General features: G+C 42.4%; 2 protein-coding genes across 3 annotated transcripts in view; one reads left to right on the top strand and one right to left on the bottom strand.

The window, feature by feature from the left end:
- EPB41L2 (erythrocyte membrane protein band 4.1 like 2) overlaps window positions 1-19,812 on the top strand; it is a 111,276-nt gene that overhangs the window by 63,578 nt on the left and 27,886 nt on the right. For both annotated transcript variants that reach the window (XM_074144631.1, XM_074144633.1), the window contains 5 exons: window positions 10,996-11,071; window positions 12,085-12,303; window positions 12,761-12,848; window positions 14,439-14,591; window positions 15,709-15,806. In XM_074144631.1, coding sequence (XP_074000732.1) covers window positions 10,996-11,071; window positions 12,085-12,303; window positions 12,761-12,848; window positions 14,439-14,591; window positions 15,709-15,806 — 634 coding nt within the window. The remainder of the gene's footprint in view (window positions 1-10,995; window positions 11,072-12,084; window positions 12,304-12,760; window positions 12,849-14,438; window positions 14,592-15,708; window positions 15,807-19,812) is intronic.
- Window positions 4,738-7,699, bottom strand: LOC141462605 (elongin-A-like). Its single transcript, XM_074144566.1, has 6 exons — window positions 7,584-7,699; window positions 6,711-7,203; window positions 6,341-6,455; window positions 5,833-5,991; window positions 5,538-5,649; window positions 4,738-4,792 (listed from the first exon to the last, which is right to left on the bottom strand). The coding sequence occupies exons 1-6, from the start codon at window positions 7,697-7,699 to the stop codon at window positions 4,738-4,740; spliced, it is 1,050 nt and encodes a 349-aa protein (XP_074000667.1).

The following is a 19,812-nucleotide window of genomic DNA, read 5'->3' as shown; positions in this document are numbered from 1 at the left end:
TTTTTTTAGCCAGACAGATTCTAGAAGATCATCACTGTACCTGGAATATGATTAATCCGATCTAATGTAGGTTACCTGTGTCTACCTAAGGTAATTGCACTTGTTTTCTGAAGGAACAGGCACTTTCAGGAGGTGAGTGGGTGCCTGAGAGGGGAACCAAACCAGCCTATACAGGTGCCTGTTTTTTGCCATGGGCTGTAAAGGGCATGAGTTGTGTTTTATGTAGATACTAAATGTCAGCAGTCAAGGGTTGAACGAAACTATGGCCACTGGCATCAAAAAATATAATGGTTATGGTGATAGAAAAGTCACTTTATTTTCTGAAAGGAGTGATTAACTGAAGGAGTGAAGACAGATAACTTAATTTGCTTCTTCCTTGATTCAGTTTAATTTTTGAGGGGGTTGAGGGAAATCCTCTGTAATTCTACGGAAGTAGATTTGAACAGATGAAATAGTACAATTTCAGCTGGTGGCAAATCTTGGGCTACAACTTTAAACCTTGCTCCTTGTTCTTGTTAAACCTTGTTCTCAACATCCTTTTGTTTATGGGCACCCAGCCATTCAGATTTGGGAACATAAAACCAGCCAGATGGGATATTTGCCTTGTGCTAGAGACATACGTAGCCAAAAAAGTAGTTCTGGGAATGCTGTGGAATTGAAATGGATTTTTGGCATTGGTTCTATGGTATATTCTGCAATGCAGTCTAAGCATCTTAAGTGCTCAGGAAAGAGAATGATATGGAAAGGTAATGATATGGTTAAATAAGTACATTTACAAATTACACACTAGGCCAAATGGTGATAAATTCAATTATGTGAGAATAATATAGCACGAGTTTAGAATTGTGCAGCACAACACAGGGTACTAAAATATATATGAAATTTAAAGTCTTCATTTAAAGTGCTAAGGGAAGTTAAAATTAATTAAGGAATAGGCATGCATTTTAAATGTTCTTTCTGATTTTAATGCTATCAAACCACAGTTAAGCTCAGACATCAAAATACAGTGGTTACTTTATTTTATATCCATCTCCTTTAATTAAATACATATCTGTAAAAATTGTAGCTGATTTTGATCTAAGTTAATTGCACTAGAGTCTAGATTTTAGTTGGTGAAGAGAAATAAGCAGAGAAATAATATAAGAGAAATAAGGGAAGGGTTGTCCTGCAGAAAGGGTATGTCTACTAATGATAAAGAAAGATTTTGCAGTTTGGAGATGTCCAAGTTTATCTTGTTAGTCCATCTAGGGCTGGCTGGACTCTGGAGTGTTTTTTATGTGTTTTTGAAAACATGGACTGGATATAGATATTATTTCTTTAATATTCTTGAGGATAACCTAAGCAAAATCAAAGAAGAAGTAATTTTCTTCATTTTACAGGGCTTTTTTTCAGCTGTCTGTGAGCAGTGTATCCATCCTAGTTGCACAGAACCAAAAAAAAAGTTAGCTGAGACAGGGAGGTATCATCAGTAAAAGCCAGAAAAAGCCTTTACTGGAAAAAAAAACCAAAACCAACCCTCACTGGTTTCCCAGTTTGAATGGGTTGAATCACGTTAATTGTATGCTGCTAGCTGGTTAGTTATATTGCATTCTTCTTCTCTAAGAATGTGCCTAAAGTTGCCACAGAAGCATTTTTGAGGTAACAAGCTGGCTAGAAAAAATGTTGACATTTCTATAGCCCATACCATTAAACATCAAAACAGAGAGCCTTATCAGGGACAGAATGCTAAATATCATTCTAAATATCAGATTTATTTATTTATTTTTGCCTTGGACGCCAATTCAAAGCACCAGAAATAGTGCGTGTTATTGTGTGAAGACAATTATGTTTGTATGCCCCCATTATGTGGCTATAAACAGTATGTTGTAGTGAGAAGTATAAATATAGACTATGTGCATTGTAATATACTTGTTAGTCTATATTCAGGGGATAAATGTGCTTTCAGTAATCGGGCAAAATTTAAGGTCAGCAACTGTCCAGAAATATTTACTAGAAAGTCAACTAAAACATTTTTCTATGTATTAACCATGGGAATTAGTATGAGCAGACATTGAAATTTTTCACATAGTGTAGATACTGAGCATTTATGCTATTTTTTTTAGCTTTCTATAAAGAATATAGATTTATTTATATTTTTCCTCAAACACTGTGTAGGTCTACTGGCTATAGCACTTTCTAGAAGCAGAAATGCTGACAAGAAAGAGAACTAGGTTAGTGGGAATTCAGCTGTGACAAGTTGAACTGCAATTTTAGACCAGGAAAAATTGCTTCAGACCAGGAAACATTGCTTCATTCCAGGAAAACTAGACGACTGGTTCAGTTCATCCATCTCTCCCCATCCCACAGTCCTGTTAACGTGGCAGCCCTCCCTAAACAATTTTTGCATAGGGAATTTGGCCCAATTACTTCTCTTCATCGGTTTGGCTTAATCAATATCAGCAGCTTTTCATTAGACAATTCTAATTCCTGGGGAGATAAATGATGGATGTGGACTAATCCCAATTTTTATTCTGTCTGTTCATGCTACATAGAATCATAGAATTGTCTGGGTTGGAAGGGACCTTTAAGATCGTCTTGTCCAACCATCAACCCAACTCTGATAAAAACCATCACTGAACCATGTCCCTAAGCGCTATGTCAACCCATCTTTTAAATAAGTCCAGGGATGGTGCCTCAACCACTGCCCTGGGCAGCCCATTCCAAGGCTTCATAACCCTTTCCGTGTCAAAATTGTTCCTAATACCCAATCTGAACCTCCTCTGGGGCAACTTGAGGCCATTTCCTCTTATCCCATCGCCTGTTCCTTGGGAGCAGAGACCGACCGCCCCTGGCTACACCCTCCTTTCAGGGAGTTGTAGAGAGCGAGAAGGTCTCCCCTCAGCCTCCTTTTCTCCAGGCTGAACACCCCCAGCTCCCTCAGCCTCTCCTCACAAGACTTGTGCTCCAGACCCCTCACCAGCTCCGTTGCCCTTCTCTGGACCCGCTCCAGCCCCTCAATGTCTTTTTTGTGGTGAGGGGCCCAAAACTGGACACTTTACTCGAGGTGGGGCCTCACCAGTGCCCAGTCCAGGGGGATGGTCACTACCCCAGTCCTACTCACCATGCTGTTCCTGAGACAGGCCAGGATGGTTTTGGCCTTCTTGGCCACCTGGGCACACCGCTGGCTCATGTTCAGCCGACAGTCGACCAACACCCCAGGTCCTTTTCTGCCGGGCAGCTCCAGCCACTCTGCCCCAAGGCTGTAGCGCTGCGTGGGGTTGGTGTGACCCAAGTGCAGGACTCAGCACTTGGCCTTGTTGAACCTCATCCCATTGGCCTCGGTCCATCCATCCAGCATGTCCAGATCCCTCTGCAGAGCCTTTCTACCCTCCAGCAGGTCGATACTCCAGTCCTACAGGGAGTTTTGTGTCCTCTCTGCTGGAGACCATTTCCAAACCGTTGGAGCGGCGTCCAAAGTTCTACTCATGCAGTCCTGTTCCAGCAGCCTGGTTTTCAAGCCCAGACAATATTAATACTTGACACCTTTCAGCAACGCAGTATGGAGTTGTACACGACTCAGGGCAAATCTTATTCCTTCCCATTCCTGATAAATGTTTCAAAAGGACAAGGCAAGAAAAAAGTCTTTCTCACCTCTCCTACCTGTGTCCACTCTCCTCTCAGGCCTATATAGAAAAACCTTGGTGGTCTGCACTCCAAAGGGAACTTGCCCAGAGGTGGTGCCGGCAGAGGACGTTGCTGGGTAGAGCCAGGCCGGGTGCCCAGGGAGCCAGGGTCTCTGCGCTCAGAGGTCCCACCGACTGGGAAGGAAAGGGGAGAGCTTCTCCTGCTGGAGGCCATATTGGCTGCCCTAGGCTTTGGCTGGCTGGCAAAGGTGTCTATAGCGGAGGCTGCTTGTGGTGGCAGCTCTGGAGAAGCGGCTGCTGGTCCTGCGGTGGCCAAAGCTCAGCCCCGTGGAGCTGTGGGTGCACCCTGAGCGGGACAACCTTTCTGGGAGGGGCCCTCCCGGGAGGGCTCCACAAAACCCCTGTAGGCTGCTGCTTTCTGGGGGTGCTTTCTTTCTTTTCCTCCTTGTCCTTCTTTCCCTCCTTGTCTTTCTTTCCAACCATTCTGAACACCTCTCTGGTGTTTGTTTGGTCTGTTCTTGCCGCCTTTGGAAGGTCCTGGAGAAGTGTCCTCAGACTCTGCTGTGCTGTAAGTTTGCTCCAGTCCCAGGTGCTTTCATGTTCCCGTGCAGCATTTCAGTGTGTGTTGTGCTGTCAAATAAGGGCTCCTTGCTCTTGCAGTTTTGCTGTGTTTAATTGTGCTGTCTTTTTAATTAGGTGACAATGTGTTCTCTTGTGCTGAGCGTGGTGCCACCCTTTATTTGCCCTCTGTCCTTGGGGCAGGGGCAGAGGGGAGGGAAGGGGAGTCTGGCGTCGTGTTGAGGCCCCAGAGGAGCCTTGAGCAAAGGGTCGGGCTGAGGCCCGAGACCAATCTTGGGCGCTGCTCAACTGCCCCTTAATTGATCCTGGAGCCGCACTTCGGGTGTGGGTACTGCCCCCAGCACTGCTGTTAGGGGGGATGTGCCTTGAATGAGGGCGAGACTGATGATGAAGAAAATATGAATGAAAAAGGCTTTATAATTTATTAAGAGAGTAAAACTAATAAATAGTCCCGGGATCTTCCTCTCTCCACCGGTGCCAAGGCTTCCCATTCCGTGGGAGAGAAAGTCCCAGGTCTTCACTACAAACTTATCTCCTACAAAACTTCTTTTTGAAGTCTCGAATAGACTTGGCCATCAAGGGCGCAGTTTCTGCAAGAGAGAAAGAAAAAGAAAACACAAATCAACGCCACCCCCCTCGCATGAAAGCAGCAGGCACAGAGGAGGGGAGCAGAGAGCAGTTCCAAGCTGCAGCCCAGGCAGAGCAGACGCAAGGCAGGCGTACGCGTTGGAACAGCCTTTAGCCTCTCCTTCGGGAGAGGAGGGAGGCCACCAACATCCCTTCTCCTGCAGAGCCGGGAGAAGCAGCAGATTCGTGTGTTTGTGAAGGAGGAGGCTCAGGGCGACGCAGGGACGTTCTGGGGTTTGTACTTACTCTTCACTGGTGGTTTCTTGGGCTCGGGGAACCAGGAGGAGAATATGGTCCTGCCCAAAGATGGGACAGGACGGCCCCTGCTGGTGCTGGGCCCACCACAGCACTTCTCCTCGGTCACTTGAGGGTGGCTTTCAGTAGATGAGCACAGGACTGGTTTTATTCTGAAAGGGAGAGGGGACAGACATTTCAGGAAAGGATTTGCTGTGGTTTGATGCAATTCTTCAGGTAGAAGGCATGTTTGTTAACATCAGCATGGCTGAGACCACATGGAAGCAGGAGGGACCAGGGTGTCCAGGCTTCCCAGGGAGACAGAGGCCATTACAGTTAGAGGTTTCCCTGGGAAAGGGCCTCTCGGGGACACAGTGTCCATTGCTGTCAGGACATGGAGCTTCAGGGGGATGCTGCGGGGAGTCCAGAGGAGAAGAGGCCCTGAGGATCAAGCACTCCTTGAGAAACACTCACATGGTCTTCTCTGGCAGAAGAGCTCCTCCAGTCCCAGATGTCTCTGGTCTCCTTCCTATGTCCCGAGGGGCCTTTGGCGGAGAGTCCAGAAACACGATTTTGGCCACTCGACCTGTAGGAGGCCAAAGGGAAACATTGCTTAGATGCAGGCGCTGCACAAGAGGAGGGGAAGGAGAAAGGAACGGTGGGTGCCATAGCTCTGGTGGGTGATCAGGCACCAGTCTCTCCAAGAGCACCGGTGCCTGCGCAGGGCTCCATTTACCACCGTTTCCAGTGCTTGAGGAAAGGTACTTACCGTCAACGTTTTTGTTGAGGTCTGGGACGCTTTGCTGAGAAGGCGTCATCGTCTGTGGGACTCTTTGGGCAGGTTTAGAGCCTGAAAACACCGGCGTCTTTGAATTGAGCCGGCGGCCTGTGAAACCCCCTTCGGTCTCTTCAGCTGGCGAGGCCACTGCTGTAAAGTGGACGACTTGGTGTAAGAAGGGAACCGAGCAAAGAGGAGCCCAGCCTGAGGAATGGCACAGGAGACACAAAGGAGAGTCCCCCAGAAGCAACCTCAAGGGCCAAGGCTTCTCTAAGAGACCCCCAGCCAGGTTTAGGAAGGGCAAGGCCAAAGCCTGAGCCTCCTCATTTCTGCGAGAGCACGTGGGAGAGAAGGCACCGCCTGGCTGAAACCCGGTCTCTGGGCACCAAGAGTCGGGACACCGGCCCCCAACAGAAAGATTGGAACCCAGCCACCATGCACTGCCTCCCACAAAGAGTGGCTGCAGCCCATTTGAGACCGATTTGCCAGCCCGACATACCTCTGCTTTTCTTGTGGGAGCAGGTAATGGCCTCAACAGCGGGAAGGGGGCTGCAGCTGGCCTGGATGGGTGGCAGAGGGATGTCTGGGAGCTTTATGTCGGCATCTAAAAGTATCTGGAAGGAGACGATGTGCATGCACGTCACATACCCATGACATGGATAGGAGGCTCTTTTTCAGCATCGTAAAAGGCTGCTAAGATTATACAAACACTTTTAGAAGAGCCCAGTGTTTCAGGAGTTGAGCAAAAAGATTCAGCAGTCAAGGATTTACACAGCCAGGACGTCCAGGGGGAACAGTAAGAAGGCCCAGAGGGCAGAGGATGGAGAGGAGCAGATGCCACCCGACTTGCAGACCCTTCAAAACCTTACCCTCTTTGGTTGAGGAGCCTCTGGTGGCTCCTGCGCTGCCCTTTTCTCCTTTGTGCGCTTTTGGCTGGGGCTTTGGTGACTGGCACAGGAGCTGTTGAGGCTGGGGTGGCACAGCAGACAGGGGCTGTGCCATTGGTCTTCCTCCCCAGCTGACAGAGAGGGTTTGACTGCCTTCTTCTTCTTCTGGGGCTGGTCGTAGGTGAGGTGTTCCTCAAAAGACATTGTGGGTGGTTCAAATACCTCCTCCCCTTCCTCCTCCTCAAAAATGGAGGAAAAGCCCACCGATTTTTCGTCCACATCTGAGAATTTGCGCTTCCTCTTTGACGATTTTGAGCTCCCAGATATCCCGATCTCTTTAATCCTCTTGGAAGAGCCAGTCTCAGATGTCCCTCTCTTCTGCTCTCCCACAGAGGTCTCCAGGCTCAGCTTGGCCTTTTCCCTTTTGCGTCGTTCAGAGTCCCGACGTCTTTCCTTCGCAGCACGTTTGATCAATCTGAAGGGATAAAGCCCCCCATATCGTTGGATTAAAACCCGGGCAGGAAGGCGATTGCATCTCTTGCTTTATTAAAGGCTCTTGGCTGGCCTTTAAAGGCCTTGTAAAGCTGTTCATTGCTTCATCAAACTGCAAATTCTTGACAGTTGGTCCCTACGTTCACCCCAAACTGCGGCCACCAGCAGCCCAAGCCTCTGTGGCCAGCAGAGGCAGGAATTTGTGCCAAACCAAGGCACAAACACCATCTGGAGTTAGCACACTTGTCTCACAAGCCTTCCCAGAGCCTTTGCTTTTATTACCTCCGTCAGAGAAGTTTATCGCCCCCCCGGCAAAAACAGAACAAAGCTTCTCCATCAAGATCCCCAAGCAGGTTCACGCACCTCTGTGCCTCTTGGTACACCCGCTCCAGGTTCTGCCACGCAGCCAGGAGATTGGCCTCAAAGTCTGTGAGGGCCTCCCGTTTCCGTGAACCGGTCACAGTCTTGCCAACAGCCATCTCCTTCAGGAGAGAGCCCAGACATCAGTTCATCTTAGCAAGACACGCGGCATCCTCAGCTCTGCCCAGCTTCCCCCAGGGTGGATGAAGTTAAACCGCTGCCTGTCCCCGCCAGGTAGAACAAAATCCCCTTGATCTAACGGCAGAGATACCCCAGGGAATAAATTCTGGTTTTGGTGGCCATTGTAGGGTTTACTACAGCTCTGTAAATCCAGGATGACTTAACTCTGCCTTAGACAAACATTAGTTCTTTGTATCAATAACCCAAGTTAGTATTTACCACGACCGCGGGTGAGTTTGAAGACAGAGGAAGTCACTAATAATCTTCAGGATTATTAGTTCCTAATCTGTTGCCGATTCCGCTAGGTTCAGGAATGGCTCTGACTCTCCGATCTCGGTCAGTGTGAAGCTTCCGCAAGAGCTGAGGACGACAGAGTCTCCTCCGAGGCTTCACACTGACACGCTCCTTCCCGCTGCCTTTTATCTCTAGAACCACATCACAATGGTGTCTGTGAGATGGGGCTGCGACCCTCTGTCCCCGCAAGAGTGGGCTCACGTAACGCAGAGTGTCCCTCGGGATTGCTTGGGTCTGGGGCAGGTAACGTGCTCCACCACCTACCTCAACGGATGGGGAAAGAAAAAGGGGAAAAAAAGAGAAGCGGTCAATTGAGCTAAAAAAGCCAACACCCTCTCAGTTTCCAGAACCGCTGTGACTTTGCCCGCACTGCGGCTCAAGCAGCCCCCTGGCAAGGGCAGCCCTTGACCCTGTTTCTTGCTTCAGTCGTGGAATCACAGAATTGTCTGGGTTGGAAGGGACCTTTAAGATCGTCTTGTCCAACCATCAACCTAACTCTGATAAAAACCATCACTGAACCATGTCACTAAGCGCTATGTCAACCCATCTTTTAAATAAGTCCAGGGATGGTGCCTCAGCCACTGCCCTGGGCAGCCCATTCCAAGGCTTCATAACCCTTTCAGTGTAAAAATTTTTCCTAATATCCAATCTGAACCTCCCCTGGCGCAACTTGAGGCCGTTTCCTCTTGTCCCATCGCCTGTTCCTTGGGAGAAGAGACCGACCCCCCCCCCCCCCCCCGGCTACACCCTCCTTTCAGGGAGTTGTAGAGAGCGAGAAGGTCTCCCCTCAGCCTCCTTTTCTCCAGGCTGAACACCCCCAGCTCCCTCAGCCTCTCCTCATGAGACTTGTGCTCCAGACCCCTCACCAGCTCCGTTGCCCTTCTCTGGACCCGCTCCAGCCCCTCAATGTCTTTTTTGTGGTGAGGGGCCCAAAACTGGACACTTTACTCGAGGTGGGGCCTCACCAGTGCCCAGTCCAGGGGGACCATCACCTCCCGAGTCCTACTCACCACGCTGTTCCCGACACAGGCCAGGATGGTGTTGGCCTTCTTGGCCACCTGGGCACACCGCTGGCTCATGTTCAGCCGACAGTCGACCAACACCCCCAGGTCCCTTTCTGCCAGGCAGCTCTAATGGACTCAAATGTATTAATGAGTTTTAGACATTTTTAAAGGTATTTTTGTCTTAATTCTGCCTTGCACTGGGTCGCAGTACGTGATGCAATGAGGCACATTTTATCTGATTCAGTACTGTGTGTTCATTTAACGAGTCCTGCCTTATTTTGTAAACAAACTTATCATTAAGATGAAGATACGCTATAACCCTGAACTCTCAAAAGGAACCAGTGACTTATCAGCCAGGTGGAGAAGGAGGTTCCCATTTAAGCAGAAATTGAAGTGCTCCAATGAATAGCCGTGTCTGAAAAGCTGAAATGATTTTTGAAATGTTGAAAGACATTAGAAATTTTGACACAAAGCACCTCTTCACCTTTAACAGCTGTGACATTTAAAAATAAGTTTTTTTAAAAGAAAATAACCTTAAACAAAAATGTCAGCAGTCCTTTCTAGCATCGTGTTGGAAATAGTATGTCAGTCTTTTTGTTGTTATTGTTAAAATGCACATTCTTTCAAAGCATGATTTATCTTCAGAGCACAGGTTTTTTTAAAAATGTTTACTGTCCAAAATTCATCATTATCAAGCATTATAAAATGATTACCTTTTTTTACCAAAGATTATTTTTCTAAGTCTTTCACCACAATATTTATGTTAGAAGGGGCAAGAGATAGACAAAAATGGCTACGTAATTCTTTTGATGATATTTTGATGTATTTTCTTATCTTTCTTTATGATTTTTAGTGGATCTCCATTGTAGTGTTACTTTCATTATGTTTGGCCAGATGTGGTAAAGCTCAAGTGCATTTGCTTTCAAGCAGCATGCGAAGCTAAACTATTATATTATTTCCCTAGGCTCCTGTTTTGGGATTTTCTATTACATCCGTATGTCTGCATTGTAGTTAATAAAATCTGTTTGAAAAGTTCTCTCTCTTGTCAAGTTATTAATCCTTTCAAATGAGTGCATTCCTCTTGCGCATAGTGCTATAATACCAGTAGAGTATCAATCTGAGAATATATTTTAATTATTGATGAGTGACTTCAGCTTTCAAATCTTAAAAATTTATTTAGAACTAGAGCTATGACAAAAGGCAATAATTTATGTTTTATCGAATTATTAATCTAGGTTTAAGAATACTTTTCCTTAAAAAGTGAATTTGGTGTTAACAATTCTAACACATGAGAATTTAAACAGAAAATACCATTGCTATTATGGTTTCTAAAGCTATTATTTCGGATAATAATAGCTACAGTTATTATGTTGGAAAAAAATATTTTAAAGAAGGAATGGCTTCTTTGTCTTTTTGTCAACTTTGTCTTCCATGCATTCTGCATGAATATGAATAATTTACATATTATCTTTGTTGTATGCAATGTAGAGCTCATTTTGACATCTCATGTTCATAGTTATTGTACAGTCTCTCAAACGAACAGTCGGTTGAAGCAGGGGGAGACTGTCAGCCTTGCAGGAGCTGGAAATAAGCACCAATTCAGTGCAATTGTCTTTGAATGCAGAATGTCTTGAAAGCGTTAATATATTACGGTGGCTTTCAAATTAAAAGCTTACTCTGTTATTTACGTAACTTATTGTAAAACATCCTTTGAAAATAATTTTTAACATGCTGATCTTTCACTGTATGTGTATATGAGTTACTACCTGAGAATGGAAATAACCTCTGCTTCTTAATAATATATTGTAAAAAGAGGGGAAAACAACTTTCTTCAAGATTTCGGTGCCGATATGGCTGCCTAACCTTTTTCAATAAGATTCTTTCTTTGCTTGCTTCAACTTGTTTGAGACGAACAATCAGATGTTTCTCATGTTTAGGTTTACCCTGGATATTCACCTTTAATGTGAAATTTTATCCTCCTGATCCTTCGCAGTTGACTGAAGATATCACTAGGTATGCCTAGTTCCTAACTTTAAACTTCAAAATTACTGTTAGTCTAATTTGGAGGCCATATAAAATTTCTTCTTCGGTTTCTGGATGCCGTAACAGGTTTGGCTTTTACTGTTGAACACCACAGGTGTTCTTATATCAACTGCTTTTTGGAATGGGTTTGAAAAGGCAAAGTGAAAACTTCAGGAGGAAACCTGAGAATGAAGAATTTAATGACAAGTGGGGATATGATTTGGGCGGGGGGTGAGATGCCAGTGATCATATTTGAAAGAAGTCAGTGGTTTATTATATAGCAAATGAGGGTGTCGATATTAAGAGGTGAAGCTCAAGGGATCCAAGGTAATTCAGCAATAATCGAGGCTAGGTTGGTGAAAACAGAGTTTTATACATATGCGTTAAATAGAACCATAAAAGTTCCTGTTGGTTTAAGGCAGGCAATTATGAGTTCAGTACTAAACAGGATCTCTTTTTTGTGTGTTACATGACATGATTATTTCATGAACTGCAAGGGATATAAAATTTAGAATTTGAACGCCAAAGGGAAATTTCAAAGGAAATGCATAGGGTTTTTATTTGTAAACCTTAGATACCTGTGAGCTGGAAGGTGAAATGAAGGAGTTCCGAAGTCAGCTTGTGTTACAAACTAGATACAGGTTTTCATTCATTCGTACTGGAAATCAGAATTTTTCATGCTCTTTGGGTTACTTATGAAAGTAGTATTGACTCTTTAAAATGGAAGTGAAATTTACTGTGTGGCAATAATGCTCAAATAATATAAGGTATAACAAATTATTAATGCATTGACTAATTTTGAAATATATCTTACATGATCCTGCCCAGGGCAGGGGGTTGGAACTGGATGATCTTTAAGGTCCCCTCCAGCCCAGACCATTCTATGATTCTGTAGTCGCATCGAGAGGTTCTGCCATATCTCTCATAAACTTGCCATTGGTGACACTTTCTCTATTCTGATTTTTGTTTGTTTGTTTTTTACTCCCCTTTCCTTTGTCTTGCAGATATTTCTTGTGCCTACAGCTTCGTCAGGATATTGCTTCTGGTCGCCTGCCATGTTCATTTGTGACTCACGCCCTGCTGGGCTCGTACACACTGCAGGCAGAGCTGGGGGACCATGACCCCGAGGAGCACCGCGGGGACTATATCAGCGAATTCCAGTTTGCACCCAATCAAACCCAAGAAATGGAAGAGAAAGTAGCTGAGCTGCACAAAACACACAGGTGTGTCAGATACAGTGGGATTAAATTAAACCCTCATGTCACCTTTGTGTCAATTCTCTTAAGGGTATGCATAAAACTGCAAAGCTGAAGCTATTATTACATTGGAAATCTTTTGCTATATAACTAGAACCTCTCACTTTCGTGTGTTTAAAAATTTCAGTTTGAAAGTAGTAGCTTCACAAAGATCTCGGATGAGAATTTTTGGAGAAAATAGTTTTATCTGAGCCTATGAATTAGTTTAAGCAACATACAGCTAGCATATTTTGAAAGAGTGAAGATGGTAATCTCTACTAAAGGAATATAACATGCTCTGAAAGAACACTTTCCTTCAGTGCAAAAATGCTACTGATTCTTTACAAACTGAGCTTTTTTTTATGTGTCTGAATTCCAGGATTCCACTTAGTTTTGATTCTCAGTTGTTTTGTCAATAAACTCAAGGCTTATTCAATGGTTTTAGGGGCTTGACTCCAGCACAGGCGGATTCCCAGTTCCTAGAAAATGCTAAGAGACTCTCCATGTATGGAGTGGATTTACATCACGCCAAGGTACTGGGGATTGGTTTGGGTTTGCTTTGTTTCAGGACAGGCATGTTTAGTATTAAAGAACATAGTATATATAGATAATTCTAAAAATTTCATACCTTAAAAAAAAAAATTAATTTCTTAGATATAAACCTTTTATCTCTTGGTCACAAAAATTACTCAGTTTACAGCTCTAACTTCCTTAGAATTTATTTTAAATCTAAGTTTATTTAATGCATAGACACATGTGCAGCTTAGAAATAATATTTTATACATAAGAGCGGGTAAATACATTTTGAATGTCAGATTTTTGCTGCCAAGGAGACATGGGGCCATAAAGTACAGCCTAAAAGAAGATGTAATTACTTTTGAAATACCATGAGAGTTAAAAACAGAGGGGGAAGGAGGTCTTGGGGGAGGATGGGTTTTGGGTCACCACTCCTCTGGGTAGTTCAAATCAAATTTGCATTTCTAGTAGGATTTTTTTTTAGTTAAAAACCCAGAAAACCAACTAACCAACCCTCTCCCATTCCCTCACATAAATCCAGAATCTCAAATCATTAGGAAAATTAATGCATTGTAAGCATGTCAGTCCTATATTTAGAAAAGAAAACCAAGACTTTTAAGTACTGGAGAAACATTGTTTAATTCTGTTTCATATGGAAACAATATGCACTTGTTTTTGCAATTTTCCATAGACTTTTTCCTATGTTCTGTTAGAAGCACTGGAAAGAAATATACTTAAATTTTCTTTCATGTACATTAACTATGTATCATTTATTCACTTTTTAATACAAGCGCAGCATGGCAATTCACTCAGTCTGTAGTATTTTTAGGAACTTAAATTTTTTTAGGGTTTTATTGGAGCTTTCTTTTGCTGTAGTGAAGTACCCGCAAGCATTAGAACCGCTGTTTGCCAGGATCCGCTTGCAGCTGGTAGTTAGGACAGTGAAGCCACTTTTTAATGACAGTGTTGGCATTTGATGTAGTTGACTTGTTGGGGAGGACATGAGATTGGGCTCTAGAGTGTATCAAAGCCCTATCAGTAAGCGGTTGATTTTGTAGCCTGTAAAACTTGCATCAAACGTTGTCAGTGGAAGAGAATACTAAGAAACCCAGCTAGCGCTGGGAAATCATTATATTTTTCAGCCAACTACCCATTACTCCCTATATCTTTACTGAAATAGTAAAATTACTGACTGTAAAAGATCACCATGATCACCAACTTGTTCAGATTTCCACTGGCTGTTTTAATTTGGAAAGGCCTGTTTTTAATTTTTCTTCTTTTAGTATTTGTTGAAATTATTGGTAGCACACTCACCATACCTTTCCTTACTTGTAAGTCGTTGACTCAGACCCTGTTGCCAGAATATTGGAAGAACTGTGGCATATGCAGTGACGTATAAATGCCAAAGCCATTACTTAGAGTCCAAAGCCTTTCCTATGAAATGAATATACTTGGCTATTTCTGCTTTAAGAATCTCGGTGTCAGGGTCTCAGGTTTAAATATGAAACAAGTCCCAGTTGCATTATTCCCTCAAGGTATGCCAGTGGTAATTACTTGTTTGGAATGTTGTTAAACTGATTTTTATGAAATTGTCTCGTACGTGATAGGATTCTGAAGGTGTGGATATCATGCTGGGTGTGTGTGCTAATGGACTGCTCATTTACAAAGATAGACTCCGAATCAACCGCTTTGCCTGGCCAAAAATTCTGAAGATTTCCTATAAGCGAAGTAATTTCTACATCAAAGTCAGGCCAGCAGAAGTGAGTAGTACCCTTCTGTCTTCTTGCTTTTGTGAGATCGTTTCTATCCAGCAACAAGAGAACATCCTCATTTTTTTTTCCCAGATGCCTCCTCAGGCTTATGTTGGATTTGAGTGGAACTTAAGAGGGTTTTATTTTCCTCTTCAGGTTCTACTGATGGTATTAGACGCTTGTCTTGATTAGTAAACGTAAATCAAGAAGAAAATCTATTTTCTTTTGTTAATAGATACCAACCTGTAACTTTTTTTTTTACAAAGAAAGCTGGTTAACACTGGCCACGTCCTTACTGTCTTGCAGTCCTGGAGGAGAGCCAGCTTCTCTTCCTCTTTGGGTATAATTGTTCACTAAATGTCAACATTTAGTTGTATGGGTGTAACCAAAGGCTTTCAGATCCCATTATGAGTTTGTGGGAGTTTCTGAAGGAGTGGGGGTTACAAGTTGAATACATAACTGGAAATTTTGCAACAAAACCCCAAAATGTCAAACACTATAATGCTTTTTCAAATTACATTTTAAAATGTTTAAGGTAGCTTTTACTGTGTGAATAAATAAAACCAAAAAAGAAGTCTAAATACCAACAATACAATACAAACATTGTAGTTTTGTAAGTTTTGGAACACACATGTATTGTTCTTGCACTCAGGGATGGTGCATAAATGTAATATTTTTGCTAAGATACTATTATATAGTGAAACAGCTCAGGTGAGCTTAACACTGCAGTATGGATTTTGGACTTTTATTAAATCCAAGGAAAGCATGCAGCACAACCTGCAGTATAATTACTTCATGGAATTTAAAAATAAATACGTTGGGCAGCTAGTCAGAAAATCAGCAAGGAACACTAAAGTATTACTGGATTTCTCATAAGAGTCATTAGTACAGCTAGGAAGTGATAATGTGATTATTACCCATCATGACAAGCCTGCCAAGTATAATTTTATTAAAAGGCTGGAAATTCTGATGGTTTTTTTTTTTTTTTTTTTTTTTTTTTATATCTTAAGATGTTTTATGAGAGGAGAATTACAGCTTGTTACAGTAATGGAACTATCTGAACTCTGCCTGCGAGTTAATAGCCGGCTTAAAGAAATGGGTTAATTTATTTGTGGATTCTTTCCAGCTGGAACAGTTTGAGAGCACTATTGGGTTCAAACTGCCAAATCACCGGGCTGCTAAAAGGTTGTGGAAGGTTTGTGTGGAGCACCATACTTTCTTCAGGTAAATGGTAATTCTCTGCTTCCCCCACTTTGCCAGGTACACTCAGGTCTTTCTTTGGAAAAATAAGAGGAAAGTTGAGACATTTCCCCCCTAATTCCTCAGTCCAGTAACACCTCTTAGACAGAAGACACCCTACCAGTCGTTGACCCCAAATTACCAATTCTGAAGGTCTCAAGTACAATTAACAGGTTTATTTAGACTTTCGGAGTATGGAACTAAACTAGTGATCATATGTAAAACTTTCTGAGGGATCAACTCTTCGGAGTCACCATCTAGAAATCCACTGTTCTCCTCCACAAGAAGCCCTCAGGACTCGACAGTAATCTTCATTCACTTCACTTTGCAGAATATTATGCTGAGTGTAAATGATTACAGCGGAATTTTTGCTTATTTATAAGCCAAGTTCACAGTCATTCTTTAAAGAACAGATAATCCCTTTAAAAAGAGACTACTATTTGTTTATATAATAATAACAACTATCTATGCATTTTTTCCCCACTAACTGATAAATATAAAATTCTGAATTAGTCACTGAAACTGTGGTATATTTGTAAAGGAGCACTTTAACAGTAAGCCACAGAGTTGTTTCTCTTTCTACTTCATCCATTGAAAAGGAATTTGAAAAATCGTCATTTGATTTTTAGAATAGCACAAACTCCAAGAGGGAGAAGCCACGAGTCACAGATTTAGGTTGAATCCATTATGCATTGAATAGGCGTTGAATCTGAGGTTCTTGCTCCAAATGAGCACAGTAACTAGGGTTAAGTTACTGTGAAAGGGTAAGCTTTCTCCTTCAGCAGCCTGGTTTTTTATTTTAAAAAAAGCAATTGTGTTTTAAGGTAGATGCAATTCTGTCTCTTCATACCTAGTCTGAGCTGAATATATTTGCTAGACTGAGACCTTCAAAGAACTTGAGAACTTGAGACCTGAGCAGTTCATTACTTCATTACTCTCTCCCTGGATGGTCTTCAGTATTCCAATTTTCATTGAATGTAGAATATTCTTGAAAGCTGTATTAGAATTTGTGCTGAGATACGCAGTTGGTCTCAAAATGCTTAATTTTGAAGCACTTACTTTTTTAAATCTCGATCCAAGGTTTGTTTTCATGTTTGATGTAATTCACTGGTTAGGTTTATTAAGATACATAGCCCACCATTCTATTCTTTAAAACTCAAAGTGTGCTTTGGCTGGTGATGCCCATTACCACAAATACCATGCAGTTCTGTCTGCCATGAAAAGTTTATCAACACTCTTCAAATAACTCATGCAGTGGTTTGTTTTGCTGGGAAACTGTTTCCTAATTCTACAGTAATAACATGGACCTAAATAGGGAAAAAAACAAGTCTTATGGAAGTCAAAAATCCTAAACTGGGAACTACCATTTGCAAATACACGTTTCCAGGAGCGTTAACACATATTAGATAAATTTACCACAGAAATTCTGACATAATAAAAATAATTGGATTTTATTCCAATCAGAAGTGGCTTTTCTGAACCAGGAATGACATTATAATGAGAATTATGTAACAAATACTTGAAGCATTCTGTAAAATTCATATACTCTGCTGATGTCATCCAACAGAAAATCCTCAGAACCTCTCATCCTGATTTAAAAACAGCAAAATAAATCCAGCTCTATTTTTCTTCAGAGATAAAAAGCAGAAAGCAATTGCTACAGTCCAAGAGGCTGTTGCTCTTCCAGAGCATGGGTAAAGCTTGTGTGTGATACCACAGAAAATTGTATTCAATCTTGATGTACATTTTTAGCTTCCAGACCCCTAAGCGTGCCCTATATAACATTATAATATTCCTTGTGTTTGCAATGTTTCCGTTTTTCTCAAATTTAATTACGTTAAGGTCCGTCTTCTTATAATGTATGGGAAATTCAGCCAGTATATGAAGTTGTTTATAAAAATTCATAATGAACTGTATTGAAAATGACAGCCAAAAGGCAGTGGATTCACTTGTATCAGCTCAGCCTTATAGGATTCCAGTAACATTTCCAAAGAGCAACAACCTGCTTTAAGAAATCCAGTCAGACTATGTTATCAACATTAATCTCTTGAGGTAAGTTGAGTCTGCAACTCTGGATCTTAACCAATGGCTGCAGAAACCCGCTTAGAATTCTGCTTTCTGAGGCTTTATTTGAAATTTTCATGATTGCTCCAGTGTCTCCTCAGAATGTCTGAAAATGGTAAAAGCACAGTCTTCAGTTATTTTATGTAATTAATCTTGTAATACAAAAAAATCCATTCAAATGCCCTTAATCAGGAAGTAATTAGCTCTCTTGTTTTTTTCACATTAAAAGATTAAAAGTTTATCTCAGCAGGGTGGAAGATAAAAATGGCAGTTAATGCTGTAGCCTTGCCAAGACTGGAAAAGAACAGAGAGAACCTTGGAAAAACCCTCTTGGCCTTCTTCCTCTTAATGCATAATACGCTCTCTCTTGGAAATAATGTGGAGAAATACATCGTCGCAGAGATTGCATAAGGCTGCTTTGTAGAAGCAAGGAAAGTGAAGCTCCAGATGCTTGTGGTTTTATTCTTGAATTCCGTTTTCTTTAAAACGTGTTGGATGAGGTTGGGATTCAGGTGCGTGTGTCTGCATCTTGGGCACGCGGGGTTGGAGCCTTCTGGCTGATAAAACCATAAACATCCGCTCTTAGAGACAACGGTAACCTTCTACCCTGCTCACCCTTCTTTTTGCCAAGTGTCTGAGAATTCTTCAGTTTTGCTGAAATATCTTTAGAGTGACTGTCAGTTTTCAGAAGCCACCACTGGATACTGTCTTAACGTACGTTGGGTTGGATTCCACCAATACAGATAATCCCTGCACAAATACTTGAAAAGACTAGAACAAAGTCAACATAATTTTAAGTCTTGCTTGCCCATCTGTGCCATCCCGAGTTGCTGATTCTGCTTGAAAGCAGCTGATGTTCAGCGAGTTTCTCGTTCCTTGCAGATCCTCAAATCAAAAAGCTTTGTCTGTAATAGTCTGATGGTTTTACACAGAGGGAGATTGGGCCGTGGAGTGCTGCCCTGCCATGTATTTGCAGCGTTCCGTTAAGCCAAGGAGCAACATCAAGGACCTTTCTAGAGAAGCTGAGACTGAGAAGAGTTCCCGTAGCGATGGCTGTATCCTATTGGCAAGGATGGCACTGGAGCCAACATTGCAGATGAGGATTAGATGAGTAAGAGCTTGAAGATCTCATACTTAAGGAAATTCAGGGAGGTACAGAGGACCTGTCTCTTCAAACTCAGATGATGTCAAAAACTAGTGGAACAAAGCAGAATTCCTCATAGCAAATTCTGCCACATTGTTACTTAGACTTTCTGACATTATCTCGAACACTTAAGTAAAAAACACCATACCCTCAGTAACAGCACTTGTAACTGAATCTCTTTTTCTCCCTTTTCACAATATGCTTTATTCTCCCCCCTCCTTACATCCAGCAAGCATCAGCTTATACAAATCTCTAAATGGCATTGTAAAGAAACTGGAGTCTGTTTCTGGCTTGTTAAACTTCTTACTGTTGGGTCACAAATCTCCAGCCATCTCAGTCTTTTTTCACTTGATAACAGCCTTGTGTGCAGCTTTGAGATGCCATCCCCTGCCTCTGAGGAACAGCAGCTGCCGTATTGGTACCTTGGAAAATGGGAAAGACAGTGGAAGTAGGATGTATAGTTTCTACAATAAGTAATATTCTGAGGAGAGAGATGTGAGAAGTGTTCTACGTGGATCTATAACAGCCTCAGCTTTCTAGAAAAAATACTATTTAACCAAGATAGCACCAAAAGAGAAGGATCCCAGATGCTTAGTCATACTGTGGAAAATGCGATGGTTATCAGCATCACTTCAGCTCCAACTGCAAGCAATAACTAACGTGCAGTTTTAGAAGTTCTTCTCAGAGCTTCTGGTAGAATCCTTTCTTGGAATACACAAATCCTGCTCGGTGAACTAAAACTGAAGCACAGTAACTAGCTTTGAAGTATCTCATTAAACACAT

The sequence above is a fragment of the Numenius arquata genome, chromosome 2 (assembly GCF_964106895.1).
Source record: "Numenius arquata chromosome 2, bNumArq3.hap1.1, whole genome shotgun sequence".
NCBI lineage: Eukaryota > Metazoa > Chordata > Aves > Charadriiformes > Scolopacidae > Numenius > Numenius arquata.
The sequence above is the reverse complement of the archived record's forward strand: the minus strand, read 5'-3'. Positions and strand labels throughout refer to the sequence as shown.